Source organism: Myxine glutinosa, chromosome 7 (assembly GCF_964187855.1).
Source record: "Myxine glutinosa chromosome 7, kmMyxGlut1.1, whole genome shotgun sequence".
Taxonomy (NCBI): Eukaryota; Metazoa; Chordata; class Myxini; order Myxiniformes; family Myxinidae; genus Myxine; species Myxine glutinosa.
The window spans coordinates 9,510,369-9,531,558 of record NC_136267.1 but is presented as its reverse complement, the minus strand read 5'-3'; the positions used below and the strand labels follow the sequence as shown (position 1 = coordinate 9,531,558).

The following is a 21,190-nucleotide window of genomic DNA, read 5'->3' as shown; positions in this document are numbered from 1 at the left end:
AATAATCAGGTCCATCACACAAATAAACAATGGGAATGTGTTCATGAATATCCTCAATAATCTGTTCCATCACACAAATAAACAATGGGAATGTGTTCATGAATATCCTCAATAATCTGGTCCATCACACAAATAAACAATGGGAATGTGTTCATGAATATCCTCAATAATCTGGTCCATCACAAAAATAAACAATGGGAATGTGTTTTGTTTTGTTTTTTTGTTTTTTTGTTTGTTTGTTTGTTTGTTTGTTTTGTATACAAGATCGAGGCTCGTGAAAGAGCGAACATTAATCACACAGAAAGACAAACAGACACATAAAACAAATAACATCGGGAGCGGTAGACAAGATGGGGAGAGAGGGGGAAGGACACAAACACAACATTTGAGAGCAGGGACCGAGAGACATGAAGACATCGAGAGATCTGTGGGAGGGAGAGGGCTTTGGGGGGGAGGCATGTGAAGGGGGGGGGTGGGAGAGGTATAAACATATGGACACTGCCAGGATTTCCAGGAAAGAAGTTGGAATTTCAAACAAGGTGGATCTGGGGTGAATTAGTGGGGGTAGAAAAGATCAAGGTTATGGATGGGGGATGGTGGTGAACAGCTGTTTTAAAGACCTGGAGGGAGGAGAGGGATTGAAGGGAGTGTGGGAGTTTGTTCCACAGGCGGGAGAAAAGAGGAATGAAAGAGTGAAGGTGAGCAGAGAGCCGAGATTTCGGCAGCTTAACCATCAGAGGGTTGCTGGCAGATCTTGTGCGACCTGTAGGAATATTTGGGGGACAGAGCACAGAGAGAGCTGGGGGAGCAAGGCCGGAGAGGAGTCGGTAGAAGACGGAAAGACCACCTACCTGCCTGCGGTGAGTGAGTGAAAGGCCCTCAGAGATAGCTTCATCGCGGGAGATTCCAATGATTTTGAAAGCTTTGGATTCAACAGCGTGAAGCCGAGCCAGGTGTGAGGCAGGAGCACCAGCCCATAGGGGAGAACAGTATTCCATTGAGCTGCGGATGAAAGCCTTGTATGTGGTGAGGAGCTCAGGTGTGCCGAGGAAGGACTTCGCACGACGGAGGATGCCCAGTCGGCGACTGGCCTTGGAGGCCAGCTTGGAAATGTGGTTTTCCCAAGAAAGATCATGGCAGATAGTGAGACCCAAAAGCTTGAGGTCTCACTCACTGTTCATGAATATCCTCAATAATCTGGTCCATCACACAAATAAACAATGGGAATGTGTTCATGAATATACTTAATAATCTGGTCCATCACAAAAATAAACAATGGGAATGTGTTCATGAATATCCTCAATAATCTGGTCTGCCACACAAATAAACAATGGGAACGTGTTCATGAATATCCTCAATAATCTGGACAAATACACAATGGGAATGTGTTCATGAATATCTTCAATAATCTGGTCCATCACAAAAATAAACAATGGGAATGTGTTCACGAATATCCTCAATAATCTGGTCCACCACAAAAATAAACAATGGTAATGTGTTCATGAATATCCTCAATAATCTGGTCCATCACAAAAATAAACAATGGTAATGTGTTCATGAATATCCTCAATAATCTGGTCCATCACAAAAATAAACAATGGGAATGTGTTCATGAATATCCTCAATAATCTGGACAAATACACAATGGGAATGTGTTCATGAATATCTTAAATAATCTGGTCCATCACAAAAATAAACAATGGGAATGTGTTCATGAATGTCCTCAATAATCAAGTTCCATCACACAAATAAACAATGGGAATGTGTTCATGAATATCCTCAATAATCAGGTCCATCACACAAATAAACAATGGGAATGTGTTCATGAATATCCTCAATAATCTGGTCCATCACACAAATAAACAATGGGAATGTGTTCATGAATATCCTCAATAATCTGGTCCATCACACAAATAAACAATGGGAATGTGTTCATTAATATCCTCAATAATCAGGTCCATCACAAATAAACAATGGGAACGTGTTCATGAATATCCTCAATAATCTGGACAAATACACAAGAGGAATGTGTTCATGAATATCTTCAATAATCTGGTCCATCACAAAAATAAACAATGGGAATGTTTTCACGAATATCCTCAATAATCTGGTCCATCACAAAAATAAACAATGGGAATGTGTTCATGAATATCCTCAATAATCTGGGCAAATACACAATGGCAATGTGTTCATGAATATCTTCAATAATCTGGTCCATCACAAAAATAAACAATGGGAATGTGTTCACGAATATCCTCAATAATCTGGTCCATCACAAAACTAATCAATGGGAATGTGTTCACGAATATCCTCAATAATCTGGTCCATCACAAAAATAAACAATGGTAATGTGTTCATGAATATCCTCAATAATCTGGTCCATCACAAATAAACAATGGGAACGTGTTCATGAATATCCTCAATAATCTGGACAAATACACAATGGGAATGTGTTCATGAATATCTTAAATAATCTGGTCCATCACAAAAATAAACAATGGGAATGTGTTCACGAATATCCTCAATAATCTGGTTCATCACAAAAATAAACAATGGTAATGTGTTTATGAATATCCTCAATAATCTGGTCCATCACAAAAATAAACAATGGGAATGTGTTCATGAATATCCTCAATAATCTGGACAAATACACAATGGGAATGTGTTCATGAATATCTTAAATAATGTGGTCCATCACAAAAATAAACAATGGGAATGTGTTCATGAATATCCTCAATAATCAAGTTCCATCACACAAATAAACAATGGTAATGTGTTCATGAATATCCTCAATAATCAGGTCCATCACACAAATAAACAATGGGAATGTGTTCATGAATATCCTCAATAATCTGGTCCATCACACAAATAAACAATGGGAATGTGTTCATGAATATCCTCAATAATCTGGTCCATCACACAAATAAACAATGGGAATGTGTTCATTAATATACTCAATAATCAGGTCCATCACAAATAAACAATGGGAACGTGTTCATGAATATCCTCAATAATCTGGACAAATACACAATGGGAATGTGTTCATGAATATCTTCAATAATCTGGTCCATCACAAAAATAAACAATGGGAATGTGTTCATGAATATCCTCAATAATCAAGTTCCATCACACAAATAAACAATGGGAATGTGTTCATGAATATCCTCAATAATCAGGTCCATCACACAAATAAACAATGGGAATGTGTTCATGAATATCCTCAATAATCTGGTCCATCACACAAATAAACAATGGGAATGTGTTCATGAATATCCTCAATAATCTGGTCCATCACACAAATAAACAATGGGAATGTGTTCATTAATATACTCAATAATCAGGTCCATCACAAATAAACAATGGGAACGTGTTCATGAATATCCTCAATAATCTGGACAAATACACAATGGGAATGTGTTCATGAATATCTTCAATAATCTGGTCCATCACAAAAATAAACAATGGGAATGTTTTCACGAATATCCTCAATAATCTGGTCCATCACAAAAATAAACAATGGGAATGTGTTCATGAATATCCTCAATAATCTGGTCCATCACACAAATAAACAATGGGAAAGTGTTCATGAATATCCTCAATAATCTGGTCTGCCACACAAATAAACAATGGGAACGTGTTCATGAATATCCTCAATAATCTGGTCTGCCACACAAATAAACAATGGGAATGTGTTCATGAATATCCTCAATAATCTGGTCTGCCACACAAATAAACAATGGGAACGTGTTCATGAATAATGTTGTGTCGCTCAATAAATGCTAAACAATGGCACTGACCGTTATGTACAAGACCATTTATTCGAGGCATGGATCCACCATCATATGTCCGACACCGTCAAGATGGCGTACTTCTCATCTCTCTTACAATCCCCTCCGCTTACATCATCATCCCTTCCCAGCAATCCCTAAACATCCGGCAATTCACCAACAACAACAACAACTGCAAACTCGAAAATAATCAAGTACGCAAGAAAGAACACAATATTTTCTCCCCTCTCCCACCAAGTTCAGGTATGGAATGAGGTCACAAAATCCTCTTTCCTCTCTCGGGCTCTCTGAGGCCGTTGCAGTGCCCCCCACAGGTTCAATCCCTTCCTCTATCAGCCGTATCACCTGTATTGGTGGGGCACATGCCAACTCCCAGCTGGCTAGATGTAATCAAAGGCTGGGTCACAGGGGCTGACACTTTCCGTAGTCTGCTGGCGTGCCACCGAGACCCATCCTGAGGCTGGAAAGTCACTGGTGCAAGCTGTCGGCTCACACCAAGTGGGGAGGACCAGGATGACTCCATCTTGTTTTTCCGATGAGTATATTTTAGCTCTGACCCAGTCATGAACCTTTATCACAAGTGGCCTCGATCTGTACACTCTGTCAAAGCGTTGCTCCATGCGCTGCTGGCTCAGTTGTGCGGTAATGCTGGCAGCCGGTGAGGGTAAGCAAGACCCCTTGGGTCGAACCCTGTGCATCGGCAGCAATAGCTCACGTCCTTTCATTAACTTTGCTGGTGAGGCACCTGTGGTGGTGTGCTTAATTGCCCTGTAGTGCATGAGGGTCTGAAGTAGGGCTGTTTTAAACGTACAACCTTGAGCTAGGTGCGCTCGAATTCCATTCTTGAGGATTTCGTTAAACCTTTCTACCCCTCCATTGGCCTGTGGGTGGTACACGGCCGTGCGGATATGTTTAATTCCATTGACGCTAAGATATGTAGTGAACTCAGCTGAAATGAACTGTGGGCCATTGCCCGTGGTAATGCTTATTCAATACTTGAATTGCTTTTTCATCCCAGCAAGCTGGTACTCATTTTCCGACATCGGAGGGATGACAGGCTGAGTCACCCACCTGGTGTTAATTCAACTGCATGACTGGGGCTCACATTCAAGACCCGAAGATCTCAAGCCAGCCACTTTAACCATTAAGGGAACAGCAAGCTTCCAACAGCCTTAGACAACGTAGAAATAAAATTTAAAATCTTCTATCAACTTTAGGTGCTGTGCTAGTAATAAAGGGATGACAAATAAAGAGAAAAATTGTAAGCGATGTGATCTCACTTGTTGTACAGAGTGAGGTCAGGTAACCAGATATCTGAAGATGGAATGCGAACACGTGATATTCCCTCGTACTCTTGGGGGTTCCACATCAATCGGAAGTCTCTCCATTGCTGTTCAGAAGAACAAATTCATTATGCAGAGCGATAAGAATCACACATGGTACATAATGCAGACATGGTATCATAAGTGTGTGGTACAGATATCATAAGTGTGTGATACAGATATCAGAAGTGTGTGATACAGGTATCATAAGTGTGTGATACAGGTATCATAACTGTGTGATACAGGTATCATAAGTGTGTGCTACAGATATCATAAGTGTGTGATACAGATATCATAAGTGTGTGATACAGGTATCATAAGTGTGTGATACAGCGATCATAAGTGTGTGATACAGGTATCATAAGTGTGTGATACAGGTATCATAAGTGTGTGATACAGGTATCATAAGTGTGTGATACAGGTATCATAAGTGTGTGATACAGGTATCATAAGTGTGTGGTACAGGTATCATAAGTGTGTGATACAGATATCATAAGTGTGTGGTCCAGATATCATAAGTGTGTGATACAGATACCATAAGTGTGTGATACAGATATCATAAGTGTGTGGTCCAGATATCATAAGTGTGTGATACAGATACCATAAGTGTGTGGTCCAGATATCATAAGTGTGTGGTCCAGATATCATAAGTGTGTGATACAGATACCATAAGTGTGTGATACAGATATCATAAGTGTGTGGTCCAGATATCATAAGTGTGTGATACAGATACCATAAGTGTGTGATACAGATATCATAAGTGTGTGGTCCAGATATCATAAGTGTGTGATACAGATACCATAAGTGTGTGATACAGATATCATAAGTGTGTGATACAGATACCATAAGTGTGTGATACAGATACCATAAGTGTGTGATACAGATACCATAAGTGTGTGATACAGATATCATAAGTGTGTGGTATGGATATCATAAGCACTTGATACAGATATCATAAGTGTGTGATACAGATATCATAAGTGTGTGATACAGATATCATAATTGTGTGATACAGATATCATAATTGTGTGATACAGATATCATAAGTGTGTGGTACAAATATCATAAGTGTGTGATACAGATATCATAAGTGTGTGGTACAGATATCATAAGTGTGTGGTACAGATATCATAAGTGTGTGATACAAATATCATAAGTGTGTGATACAGATATCATAAGTGTGTGGTACAGATATCATAAGTGTGTGATACAGATATCATAAGTGTGTGATACAGATATCATAAGTGTGTGATACAAATATCATAAGTGTGTGATACAGATATCATAAGTGTGTGGTACAGATATCATAAGTGTGTGATACAAATATCATAAGTGTGTGATACAGATATCATAAGTGTGTGATACAGATATCATAAGTGTGTGATACAAATATCATAAGTGTGTGATACAGATATCATAAGTGTGTGGTACAGATATCATAAGTGTGTGATACAGATATCATAAGTGTGTGATACAGATATCATAAGTGTGTGATACAGATATCATAAGTGTGTGATACAGATATCATAAGTGTGTGATACAGATATCATAAGTGTGTGATACAAATATCATAAGTGTGTGATACAGATATCATAAGTGTGTGGTACAGATATCATAAGTGTGTGATACAGATATCATAAGTGTGTGGTACAGATATCATAAGTGTGTGATACAGATATCATAAGTGTGTGATACAGATATCATAAGTGTGTGATACAGATATCATAAGTGTGTGATACAAATATCATAAGTGTGTGGTACAGATATCATAAGTGTGTGATACAGATATCATAAGTGTGTGATACAGATATTATAAGTGTGTGATACAGATATCATAAGTATGTGATACAGATATCATAAGTGTGAGATACAGATATCATAAGTGTGTGGTCCAGATATCATAAGTGTGTGATACAGATATCATAAGTGTGTGGTACGGATATCATAAGTGTGTGGTACGGATATAAGTGTGTGGTACGGATATCATAAGTGCTTGATACAGATATCATAAGTGTGTGATTCAGATATCATAAGTGTGTGATACGGATATCATAAGTGTGTGGTGCGGATATCATAAGTGTGTGGTACGGATATAAGTGTGTAGTACGGATATCATAAGTGCTTGATACAGATATCATAAGTGTGTGATACAGATATCATAAGTGTGTGATACGGATATCATAATTGTGTGATACAGATATCATAAGTGTGTGATACAGATATCATAAGTGTGTGATACAGATATCATAAGTGTGTGATACAGATATCATAAGTGTGTGATACAGATATCATAAGTGTGTGATACAGATACCATAAGTGTGTGATACAGATACCATAAGTGTGTGATACAGATATCATAAGTGTGTGGTACGGATACCATAAGTGTGTGATACAGATATCATAAGTGTGTGGTACGGATATCATAAGCACTTGATACAGATATCATAAGTGTGTGATACAGATATCATAAGTGTGTGATACAGATATCATAAGTGTGTGATACACATATCATAAGTGTGTGATACAGATATCATAATTGTGTGATACAGATATCATAATTGTGTGATACAGATATCATAAGTGTGTGATACAGATATCATAAGTGTGTGATACAAATATCATAAGTGTGTGATACAGATATCATAAGTGTGTGGTACAGATATCATAAGTGTGTGATACAGATATCATAAGTGTGTGGTACAGATATCATAAGTGTGTGATACAGATATCATAAGTGTGTGATACAGATATCATAAGTGTGTGATACAGATATCATAAGGGTGTGATACAAATATCATAAGTGTGTGATACAGATATCATAAGTGTGTGATACAGATATCATAAGTGTGTGATACAAATATCATAAGTGTATGGTACAGATATCATAAGTGTGTGATACAGATATCATAAGTGTGTGATACAGATATTATAAGTGTGTGATACAGATATCATAAGTATGTGGTCCAGATATCATAAGTGTGTGATACAGATATCATAAGTGTGTGGTACGGATATCATAAGTGTGTGGTACGGATATAAGTGTGTGGTACGGATATCATAAGTGCTTGATACAGATATCATAAGTGTGTGATTCAGATATCATAAGTGTGTGATACGGATATCATAAGTGTGTGGTGCGGATATCATAAGTGTGTGGTACGGATATAAGTGTGTAGTACGGATATCATAAGTGCTTGATACAGATATCATAAGTGTGTGATACAGATATCATAATTGTGTGATATGGATATCATAATTGTGTGATACAGATATCATAAGTGTGTGATACAGATATCATAAGTGTGTGATACAGATATCATAAGTGTGTGATACAGATATTATAAGTGTGTGATACAGATATCATAAGTGTGTGATACAGATATCATAAGTGTGTGATGCAGATGTCATAAGTGTGTGGTACAGATATCATAAGTGTGTGATACAGATATCGTAAGTGTGTGATACAGATATCATAAGTGTGTGATACAGATATCATAAGTGTGTGATGCAGATGTCATAAGTGTGTGGTACAGATATCATAAGTGTGTGGTATAGATATTATAATTGTGTGATACAGATATCATAAGTGTGTGATACAGATATCATAAGTGTGTCATACAGATATCATAAGTGTGTGATACAGATATCATAAGTGTGTGATACAGATATCATAAGTGTGTGATACAGATATCATAAGTGTGTGGTACAGATATCATAAGTGTGTGATACAGATATCATAAGTGTGTGATGCAGATATCATAAGTGTGTGGTACGGATATCATAAGTGTGTGGTACAGATATCATAAGTGTGTGGTACGGATATCATAAGTGTGTGATACAGATATCGTAAGTGTGTGATACAGATATCGTAAGTGTGTGATTCAGATATCGTAAGTGTGTGATACAGATATCATAAGTGTGTGATACAGATATCATAAGTGTGTGATACAGATATCATAAGTGTGTGATACGGATATCATAAGTGTGTGGTACGGATATCATAAGTGTGTGATACAGATATCATAAGTGTGTGATACAGATATCATAAGTGTGTGATACAGATATCATAAGTGTGTGATACAGATATCATAAGTGTGTGGTCCAGATATCATAAGTGTGTGGTCCAGATATCATAAGTGTGTGATACAGATATCATAAGTGTGTGATACAGATATCATAAGTGTGTGATACAGATATCATAAGTGTGTGGTACAAATATCATAAGTGTGTGATACAGATATCATAAGTGTGTGATACAGATATCATAAGTGTGTGATACAGATACCATAAGTGTGTGATACAGATACCATAAGTGTGTGATACAGATATCATAAGTGTGTGGTACAGATACCATAAGTGTGTGATACAGATATCATAAGTGTGTGGTACGGATATCATAAGCACTTGATACAGATATCATAAGTGTGTGATACAGATATCATAAGTGTGTGATACAGATATCATAAGTGTGTGATACAGATATCATAAGTGTGTGATACAGATATCATAATTGTGTGATACAGATATCATAATTGTGTGATACAGATATCATAAGTGTGTGATACAGATATCATAAGTGTGTGATACAAATATCATAAGTGTGTGATACAGATATCATAAGTGTGTGGTACAGATATCATAAGTGTGTGATACAGATATCATAAGTGTATGGTACAGATATCATAAGTGTGTGATACAGATATCATAAGTGTGTGATACAGATATCATAAGTGTGTGATACAGATATCATAAGTGTGTGATACAAATATCATAAGTGTGTGATACAGATATCATAAGTGTGTGATACAGATATCATAAGTGTGTGATACAGATATCATAAGTGTGTGATACAGATATCATAAGTGTGTGGTACAGATATCATAAGTGTGTGATACAGATATCATAAGTGTGTGGTCCAGATATCATAAGTGTGTGATACAGATATCATAAGTGTGTGATACAGATATCATAAGTGTGTGATACAGATATCATAAGTGTGTGGTACAAATATCATAAGTGTGTGATACAGATATCATAAGTGTGTGATGCAGATATCATAAGTGTGTGGTACGGATATCATAAGTGTGTGATACAGATATCATAAGTGTGTGATACAGATATCATAAGTGTGTGGTACGGATATCATAATTGTGTGATACAGATATCATAAGTGTGTGATACAGATATCATAAGTGTGTGATACAAATATCATAAGTGTGTGATACAGATATCATAAGTGTGTGGGACAGATATCATAAGTGTGTGATACAGATATCATAAGTGTGTGGTACAGATATCATAAGTGTGTGATACAGATATCATAAGTGTGTGGTACAGATATCATAAGTGTGTGATGCAGATATCATAAGTGTGTGGTACGGATATCATAAGTGTGTGATACAGATATCATAAGTGTGTGATACAGATATCATAAGTGTGTGGTCCAGATATCATAAGTGTGTGATACAGATATCATAAGTGTGTGATACAGATATCATAAGTGTGTGATACAGATATCATAAGTGTGTGGTACAAATATCATAAGTGTGTGATACAGATATCATAAGTGTGTGATGCAGATATCATAAGTGTGTGGTACGGATATCATAAGTGTGTGATACAGATATCATAAGTGTGTGATACAGATATCATAAGTGTGTGGTACGGATATCATAATTGTGTGATACAGATATCATAAGTGTGTGATACAGATATCATAAGTGTGTGATACAAATATCATAAGTGTGTGATACAGATATCATAAGTGTGTGGTACAGATATCATAAGTGTGCGATACAGATATCATAAGTGTGTGGTACAGATATCATAAGTGTGTGATACAGATATCATAAGTGTGTGATACAGATATCATAAGTGTGTGATACAGATATCATAAGTGTGTGATACAGATATCATAAGTGTGTGATACAAATATCATAAGTGTGTGATACAGATATCATAAGTGTGTGATACAGATATCATAAGTGTGTGATACAGATATCATAAGTGTGTGATACAGATATCATAAGTGTGTGGTACAGATATCAAAAGTGTGTGATACAGATATCATAAGTGTGTGATGCAGATATCATAAGTGTGTGGTACGGATATCATAAGTGTGTGGTACAGATATCATAAGTGTGTGGTACGGATATCATAAGTGTGTGATACAGATATCGTAAGTGTGTGATACAGATATCGTAAGTGTGTGATACAGATATCGTAAGTGTGTGATACAGATATCATAAGTGTGTGATACAGATATCATAAGTGTGTGATACAGATATCATAAGTGTGTGATACAGATATCATAAGTGTGTGGTACAGATATCATAAGTGTGTGATACAGATATCATAAGTGTGTGATACAGATATCATAAGTGTGTGATACAGATATCATAAGTGTGTGATACAGATATCATAAGTGTGTGATACAGATATCATAAGTGTGTGATACAGATATCATAAGTGTGTGATACAGATATCATAAGTGTGTGGTACGGATATCATAAGTGTGTGATACAGATATCATAAGTGTGTGATACAGATATCATAAGTGTGTGATACAGATATCATAAGTGTGTGATACAGATATCATAAGTGAGTGGTACAGATATAAGTGCATTATACAGATATCATGTGTGTGGTCCAGATTTCAAAAGTGCTCTCGCCAAACTACTGTAAATATATGATGTATAGAAGATTGTTCATCAAAAAATCCATTTAATGGAATAAATCGTAATTTACGTACATTTTTTGAACTGTATTTTATAAACAAGCATTTAAATTAACACTTTCACATTTCCTCACCTGTTTTATTCGGACGTTTGTTTCCACAACCTGGTTAACTTCATCCTGAAAGTTTTGTTACATCATCACTTTGAACAAGGAAACTACTGCTTCTCTGCACAACATGGAAACGGTATCTTTAATTTATGATTTGATTCATCTTGCATTTTAACCCCTGCAAGAATACATTTGTATGAAATAAATGTTGCAAGTAGACTTTGGTGTTACCTTCAAGATTTAAATCTGTAAATGATATCGCTTAACATTTCAATGAACATTTGTTTCTTGAAAACATGCACAGAAGGTAATTATCTGTTTCTTCAACAAGGAAAAAAGCACAACTTTGGTTGTTAGGCAATGGGGATTAAAGAACAACATTCGTTATTAAACAAAGACAATAAAAAATAAATTTGATTGGGAAACAGAGTCTAAAGAACTTTGGTTATTAAACATACAGTTTAATGATTAACCTTGGTTAATAAACAAAGAGTTTCAAGAATAACTTTGGTTAATAAACAAAGAGTTTCAAGAATAACTTTGGTTATTAAACAAAGAGTTTAATGAATAACCTTGGTTATTAAACAAAGAGTTTAATGATTAACCTTGGTTATTAAACAAAGAGTTTAATGAATAACCTTGGTTATTAAACAAAGAGTTTAATGATTAACCTTGATAATTAAACAAAGAGTTTAATGATTAACCTTGGTTATTAAACAAAGAGTTTAATGAATAACCTTGGTTATTAAACAAAGAGTTTAATGATTAACCTTGATAATTAAACAAAGAGTTTAATGATTAACCTTGGTTATTAAACAAAGAGTTTAATGATTAACCTTGGTTATTAAACAAAGAGTTTAATGATTAACCTTGGTTATTAAACAAAGACTTTAATGATTAACCTTGGTTATTAAACAAAAAGTTTAATGAATAACCTTGGTTATTAAACAAAGAGTTTAATGATTAACCTTGGTTATTAAACAAAGACTTTAATGATTAACCTTGGTTATTAAACAAAGAGTTTAATGATTAACCTTGGTTATTAAACAAAGAGTTTAATGATTAACCTTGGTTATTAAACAAAGAGTTTAATGAATAACCTTGGTTATTAAACAAAGAGTTTAATGATTAACCTTGGTTATTAAACAAAGTGTTTAATGATTAACCTTGGTTATTAAACAAAGTGTTTAATGAATAACCTTGGTTATTAAACAAAGACTTTAATGATTAACCTTGGTTATTAAACAAAGAGTTTAATGATTAACCTTGGTTATTAAACAAAGAGTTTAATGATTAACCTTGGTTATTAAACAAAGAGTTTAATGATTAACCTTGGTTATTAAACAAAGAGTTTAATGATTAACCTTGGTTATTAAACAAAGAGTTTAATGAATAACCTTGGTTATTAAACAAAGAGTTTAATGATTTACCTTGGTTATTAAACAAAGAGTTTAATGAATAACCTTGGTTATTAAACAAAGAGTTTAATGAATAACCTTGGTTATTAAACAAAGAGTTTAATGATTTACCTTGGTTATTAAACAAAGAGTTTAATGATTAACCTTGGTTATTAAACAAAGAGTTTAATGATTAACGTTGGTTATTAAACAAAGAGTTTAATGATTAACGTTGGTTATTAAACAAAGAGTTTAATGAATAACCTTGGTTATTAAACAAAGAGTTTAATGATTAACCTTGGTTATTAAACAAAGAGTTTAATGATTAACCTTGGTTATTACACAAAGAGTTTAATGATTAACGTTGGTTATTAAACAAAGAGTTTAATGATTAACCTTGGTTATTAAACAAAGAGTTTAATGAATAACCTTGGTTATTAAACAAAGAGTTTAATGATTAACCTTGGTTATTAAACAAAGAGTTTAATGAATAACCTTGGTTATTAAACAAAGAGTTTAATGATTAACCTTGATAATTAAACAAAGAGTTTAATGATTAACCTTGGTTATTAAACAAAGAGTTTAATGATTAACCTTGGTTATTAAACAAAGAGTTTAATGATTAACCTTGGTTATTAAACAAAAAGTTTAATGAATAACCTTGGTTATTAAACAAAGAGTTTAATGATTAACCTTGGTTATTAAACAAAGACTTTAATGATTAACCTTGGTTATTAAACAAAGAGTTTAATGATTAACCTTGGTTATTAAACAAAGAGTTTAATGATTAACCTTGGTTATTAAACAAAGAGTTTAATGATTAACCTTGGTTATTAAACAAAGAGTTTAATGAATAACCTTGGTTATTAAACAAAGTGTTTAATGATTAACCTTGGTTATTAAACAAAGTGTTTAATGAATAACCTTGGTTATTAAACAAAGACTTTAATGATTAACCTTGGTTATTAAACAAAGAGTTTAATGATTAACCTTGGTTATTAAACAAAGAGTTTAATGATTAACCTTGGTTATTAAACAAAGAGTTTAATGATTAACCTTGGTTATTAAACAAAGAGTTTAATGATTAACCTTGGTTATTAAACAAAGAGTTTAATGAATAACCTTGGTTATTAAACAAAGAGTTTAATGATTTACCTTGGTTATTAAACAAAGAGTTTAATGAATAACCTTGGTTATTAAACAAAGAGTTTAATGAATAACCTTGGTTATTAAACAAAGAGTTTAATGATTTACCTTGGTTATTAAACAAAGAGTTTAATGATTAACCTTGGTTATTAAACAAAGAGTTTAATGATTAACGTTGGTTATTAAACAAAGAGTTTAATGATTAACGTTGGTTATTAAACAAAGAGTTTAATGAATAACCTTGGTTATTAAACAAAGAGTTTAATGATTAACCTTGGTTAATAAACAAAGAGTTTAATGATTAACCTTGGTTATTACACAAAGAGTTTAATGATTAACGTTGGTTATTAAACAAAGAGTTTAATGATTAACCTTGGTTATTAAACAAAGAGTTTAATGATTAACGTTGGTTATTAAACAAAGAGTTTAATGAATAACCTTGGTTATTAAACAAAGAGTTTAATGATTAACCTTGGTTATTAAACAAAGAGTTTAATGATTAACCTTGGTTATTAAACAAAGAGTTTAATGATTAACCTTGGTTATTAAACAAAGAGTTTAATGATTAACCTTGGTTATTAAACAAAGAGTTTAATGATTAACCTTGGTTATTAAACAAAGAGTTTAATGATTAACCTTGGTTATTAAACAAAGAGTTTAATGATTAACCTTGGTTATTAAACAAAGAGTTTAATGATTAACCTTGGTTATTAAACAAAGAGTTTAATGATTAACCTTGGTTATTAAACAAAGAGTTTAATGATTAACCTTGGTTATTAAACAAAGAGTTTAATGATTAACCTTGGTTATTAAACAAAGAGTTTAATGAATAACCTTGGTTATTAAACAAAGAGTTTAATGAATAACCTTGGTTATTAAACAAAGAGTTTAATGATTAACCTTGGTTATTAAACAAAGAGTTTAATGATTAACCTTGGTTATTAAACAAAGAGTTTAATGATTAACCTTGGTTATTAAACAAAGAGTTTAATGATTAACCTTGGTTATTAAACAAAGAGTTTAATGATTAACCTTGGTTATTAAACAAAGAGTTTAATGAATAACCTTGGTTATTAAACAAAGAGTTTAATGATTTACCTTGGTTATTAAACAAAGAGTTTAATGAATAACCTTGGTTATTAAACAAAGAGTTTAATGAATAACCTTGGTTATTAAACAAAGAGTTTAATGATTTACCTTGGTTATTAAACAAAGAGTTTAATGATTAACCTTGGTTATTAAACAAAGAGTTTAATGATTAACGTTGGTTATTAAACAAAGAGTTTAATGATTAACGTTGGTTATTAAACAAAGAGTTTAATGAATAACCTTGGTTATTAAACAAAGAGTTTAATGATTAACCTTGGTTATTAAACAAAGAGTTTAATGATTAACCTTGGTTATTACACAAAGAGTTTAATGATTAACGTTGGTTATTAAACAAAGAGTTTAATGATTAACCTTGGTTATTAAACAAAGAGTTTAATGATTAACGTTGGTTATTAAACAAAGAGTTTAATGAATAACCTTGGTTATTAAACAAAGAGTTTAATGATTAACCTTGGTTATTAAACAAAGAGTTTAATGATTAACCTTGGTTATTAAACAAAGAGTTTAATGATTAACCTTGGTTATTAAACAAAGAGTTTAATGATTAACCTTGGTTATTAAACAAAGAGTTTAATGATTAACCTTGGTTATTAAACAAAGAGTTTAATGATTAACCTTGGTTATTAAACAAAGAGTTTAATGATTAACCTTGGTTATTAAACAAAGAGTTTAATGATTAACCTTGGTTATTAAACAAAGACTTTAATGATTAACCTTGGTTATTAAACAAAGAGTTTAATGATTAACCTTGGTTATTAAACAAAGAGTTTAATGATTAACCTTGGTTATTAAACAAAGAGTTTAATGAATAACCTTGGTTATTAAACAAAGAGTTTAATGAATAACCTTGGTTATTAAACAAAGAGTTTAATGATTAACCTTGGTTATTAAACAAAGAGTTTAATGATTAACCTTGGTTATTAAACAAAGAGTTTAATGATCAACCTTGGTTATTAAACAAAGAGTTTAATGATTAACGTTGGTTATTAAACAAAGAGTTTAATGATTAACGTTGGTTATTAAACAAAGAGTTTAATGAATAACCTTGGTTATTAAACAAAGAGTTTAATGATTAACATTGGTTATTAAACAAAGAGTTTAATGATTAACCTTGGTTATTAAACAAAGAGTTTAATGATTAACGTTGGTTATTAAACAAAGAGTTTAATGATTAACCTTGGTTATTAAACAAAGAGTTTAATGATTAACGTTGGTTATTAAACAAAGAGTTTAATGATTAACCTTGGTTATTAAACAAAGAGTTTAATGATTAACCTTGGTTATTAAACAAAGAGTTTAATGATTAACCTTGGTTATTAAACAAAGAGTTTAATGAATAGCCTTGGTTATTAAACAAAGAGTTTAATGAATAGCCTTGGTTATTAAACAAAGAGTTTAATGATTAACCTTGGTTATTAAACAAAGAGTTCAATGAATAACCTTGGTTATTAAACAAAGAGTTTAATGAATAACCTTGGTTATTAAACAAAGAGTTCAATGAATAACCTTGGTTATTAAACAAAGAGTTTAATGATTAACCTTGGTTATTAAACAAAGAGTTTAATGATTAACCTTGGTTATTAAACAAAGAGTTTAATGATTAACCTTGGTTATTAAACAAAGAGTTTAATGATTAACCTTGGTTATTAAACAAAGAGTTTAATGATTAACCTTGGTTATTAAACAAAGAGTTTAATGATTAACCTTGGTTATTAAACAAAGAGTTTAATGATTAACCTTGGTTAATAAACAAAGAGTTTAATGATTAACCTTGGTTATTAAACCAAGAGTTTAATGAATAACGTTGGTTATTAAACAAAGAGTTTAATGATTAACCTTGGTTAATAAACAAAGAGTTTAATGATTAACCTTGGTTATTAAACAAAGAGTTTAATGAATAACCTTGGTTATTAAACAAAGAGTTTAATGATTAACCTTGGTTATTAAACAAAGAGTTTAATGATTAACCTTGGTTATTAAACAAAGAGTTTAATGATTAACCTTGGTTATTAAACAAAGAGTTTAATGATTCACGTTGGTTATTAAACAAAGAGTTTAATGAATAACCTTGGTTATTAAACAAAGAGTTTAATGATTAACCTTGGTTATTAAACAAAGAGTTTAATGATTAACCTTGGTTATTAAACAAAGAGTTTAATGATTAACGTTGGTTATTAAACAAAGAGTTTAATGAATAACCTTGGTTATTAAACAAAGAGTTTAATGATTAACCTTGGTTATTAAACAAAGAGTTTAATGATTAACCTTGGTTATTAAACAAAGAGTTTAATGATTAACCTTGGTTATTAAACAAAGAGTTTAATGAATAACCTTGGTTATTAAACAAAGAGTTTAATGATTAACCTTGGTTATTAAACAAAGAGTTTAATGAATAACCTTGGTTATTAAACAAAGAGTTTAATGATTAACCTTGGTTATTAAACAATGAGTTTAATGATTAACCTTGGTTATTAAACAAAGAGTTTAATGAATAGCCTTGGTTATTAAACAAAGAGTTTAATGATTAACGTTGGTTATTAAACAAAGAGTTTAATGAATAACCTTGGTTATTAAACAAAGAGTTTAATGAATAACGTTGGTTATTAAACAAAGAGTTTAATGAATAACCGTTGTTATTAATAATAATAATAATAATAATTCATTTATTTTGTATAGCGCTTTTCCAGAAGCCCAAAGGCGCTTTGACAGAGTGGAAAACATAATGCATAACAATACATGAAAACAACAATTGCAAAAAGACAAGAATCAAGAAAACAAACAGCAGCGATATACGGCATATATATAAGACAAGAATCAAAAAGACAAGACAAGAATCAATAGGGAAATATTTAAAGCAAAAGGAGGGAGAAGGAGAAGAGATAGTCAGGGGTTAAATGCTGTGGGTTGAATGTTGAATGCAGCGTTGAACAGGTGGGTCTTTAGTGATGTTTTGAATGTGGTGAGTGAGGAGGAGTCTCTGATGGTGTGAGGTAGTGAGTTCCAGAGGGTGGGAGCAGCGATGGAGAAGGCCCTGTCCCCCCAGGATCTGAATTTGGTCCGGATGGAGGGGGTCAGGAGGTTGGTACCAGCAGAGCGGAGGTTGCGGGTGGGAGTGTGTCTGGAGAGGAGGTCAGCCAGGTAGGATGGGGCCAGGTTATGGAGGGCTTTGTATGTCAAGAGGAGGATTTTGTACTGGATTCTCTGGGGGATGGGGAGCCAGTGAAGCTTGTAAAGGACGGGGGTGATGTGGTCACGGGTCCGGGAATGAGTGAGTAGACGGGCAGCGGAGTTCTGAATGTATTGGAGTTTATTGGTGATTTTTGAGGGTGAACCATAGAGGAGGCTATTGCAGTAGTCCAGACGGGAGGTGATGAAGGCGTGGATGAGGGTTTCTGCAGCCGTGGAGGAGAGGGATGAGCGGAGACGGGCAATGTTTTTCAGGTGAAAGAAGGCTGACTTTGTGATCTGTTTAGTGTATTTGTCGAAGGAAAGGGTTTGGTCAAAGATGACGCCAAGATTCCGGATGTGAGGGGAGGTGGATACTGGGATACCGTCGATGTTGAGGGCAAAGTTATGGGTGGATTTTGTGAGCGTTTTTGGGCCAATGATGATTATTTCAGATTTATCACAGTTAAGCTTGAGGAAGTTGATTTGAAGCCAGGATTTTATTTCAGTGATGCAGTTTGTCAGGATAGAGTGGGTGTCGGTGGAGACGGACTTGGTGGAGATGAAAAGCTGGATGTCATCGGCGAAGCAGTGGAATTGGAGACCATGACGGCGGATTAAGTGACCGAGCGGGGACAGGTAAAGGATGAAGAGGAGGGGGCCAAGAACTGAACCTTGGGGGACACCTTGGGGGAGGGGAGCAGTGGGGGATTTGCAGTTATTGATGGAGATGAACTGGCATCTGTCAGAGAGGTATGATTTAATCCAAGAGAGGGCAGTGCCGGTGACGTTAAAGGTGGATTCAAGTCGGGTGAGGAGGATAGTGTGATCGATGGTGTCAAAGGCAGCGCTGAGGTCGAGGAGGACGAGAATGTTGAGGTTGCCAGCGTCAGAGGAGAGGAGAAGGTCGTTGGTGATTTTGAGGAGAGCAGTTTCAGTACTGTGGTTGGAGCGGAATCCGGATTGGAATGTTTCATACAAGTTATTGGCAGAGAGATGATGTTTGAGTTGAGTGGCTACAGCGCGTTCCAAAACTTTTGACAGAAAGGGTAGGTTGGAGATGGGTCTGAAGTTGTTTAGGGTGTCAGGGTTTAGACCAGGTTTTTTTAGAATGGGGGTAACAGCAGCAATTTTGAGGGAAGGTGGGACGATGCCTGTAGACAGGGAGGAGTTTATTGTTGCAATGATAAGTGGAGAGAGAGCAGGGAGGGAGGCTTTGACAAAGCTGGAGGGGATGGGGTCAAGAGTGCAGGTGGCAGTTTTCATTCCTATGAGGAGTTCAGAGAGGTCAGTAGGAGAGATTGGGGAGAACCGAGACAGGGGATGGCAGGACAAGGGGGGGCAGGTGGTTGGAGGGGGAGCGGGTGCGGCGGTGGTCAAGCTGTTGTAGATGTTGTCAATTTTGCGTTGGAAGAAAGAGAGGAAGGAGATGCAGTTGTCTACTGTGAATGACTGGGTGGTGGTGTTCAGGGGGCGGAGGAGTTTGTTTATTGTCGAGAAGAGTGCTTTTGGGTTTCCGGAGCCAGAGTGGATAATTTGAGAGTAGTAGGCAGAGCGGGCGCGGGAGAGGGCATCTTTGTAGTGTTGTATGTGGTCCTTGTAGGCTTGGGAGTGAACTGTGAGACCCGTTTTATTGCGGAGTCTTTCAAGTTGGCGAGCACGAGTTTTCATCAGGTGGAGTTCAGGGGTAAACCAGGGAGCAGAATGGGTGAAAGAAACTGTTTTGGTTTTTACAGGCGCAAGCTGGTCAAGGCAGGAGGAGAGAGTGTGGTTGTAGTAGTCAGTGAGGTCGGAAGGGGTGTGGAGGTCAATGAAGGGAGAAGTGGACATTTTTTCAGAGAGGGTGGATGAGAATGAGGTAGGTGAAAGAGCGTTTAGCTTACGGAAGTTGATTGTGCGATAATGCCTTGGTGTTGGGGCGGGGATGTTGATGGTCAGAGTGATGGCTAAGTGGTCAGAGAGGGTGAGGTCGGAGCCATAGAGATGGTGCAAATTTAATCCAGTGGAGCAGACAAGGTCCAAAATGTGACCACGGATATGGGTAGGAAAGTCGACATGTTGAGTGAGGTTAAAGCAGGTGAGTAAATCAGTGAAGTCAGTGGTTATTGTGGAGTCAGTGGAGTCCATGTGGATATTGAAATCACCAAGGAGGAGGATTGAGGGGGAGAGGGAACATAGCTGGGTCAGAAAGTAGGAGAAGTCAGACAGGAATGATGGGTGTGGTTTGGGAGGGCGGTAGACGACAGCCATGACTGACTGCGTGTGACCAGAGAGTTTTAAAGCCAGGTGTTCAAATGATGGAGCAGATGAGATGGAGATGAGGTTGGTCTTGATGTCTTGACGGTGGATAACGGCAATTCCACCACCTCGGCCCTCCGAGCGTGGTTTATTGACGTAGGAATATCCATTGGGTGTGGTGAGGTTGAGTGTGTAGTAGTCCAGAGGTTGTTGCCAGGTTTCGGTGAGACAGAGAAAG

General features: G+C 34.9%; 1 protein-coding gene across 1 annotated transcript in view; it reads right to left on the bottom strand.

Annotated features, from left to right (window-relative positions):
- The window catches only part of LOC137430972 (acetylcholine receptor subunit alpha), a 90,751-nt gene that overhangs the window by 52,514 nt on the left and 17,047 nt on the right, over positions 1 to 21,190 (bottom strand). The window contains exons 3-4 of the mRNA XM_068121783.2: positions 11,921 to 11,965; positions 5,069 to 5,178 (exon numbers count right to left, since the gene is read on the bottom strand). Of these exons, the coding sequence (XP_067977884.2) occupies positions 5,069 to 5,178; positions 11,921 to 11,965 (155 nt within the window). The remainder of the gene's footprint in view (positions 1 to 5,068; positions 5,179 to 11,920; positions 11,966 to 21,190) is intronic.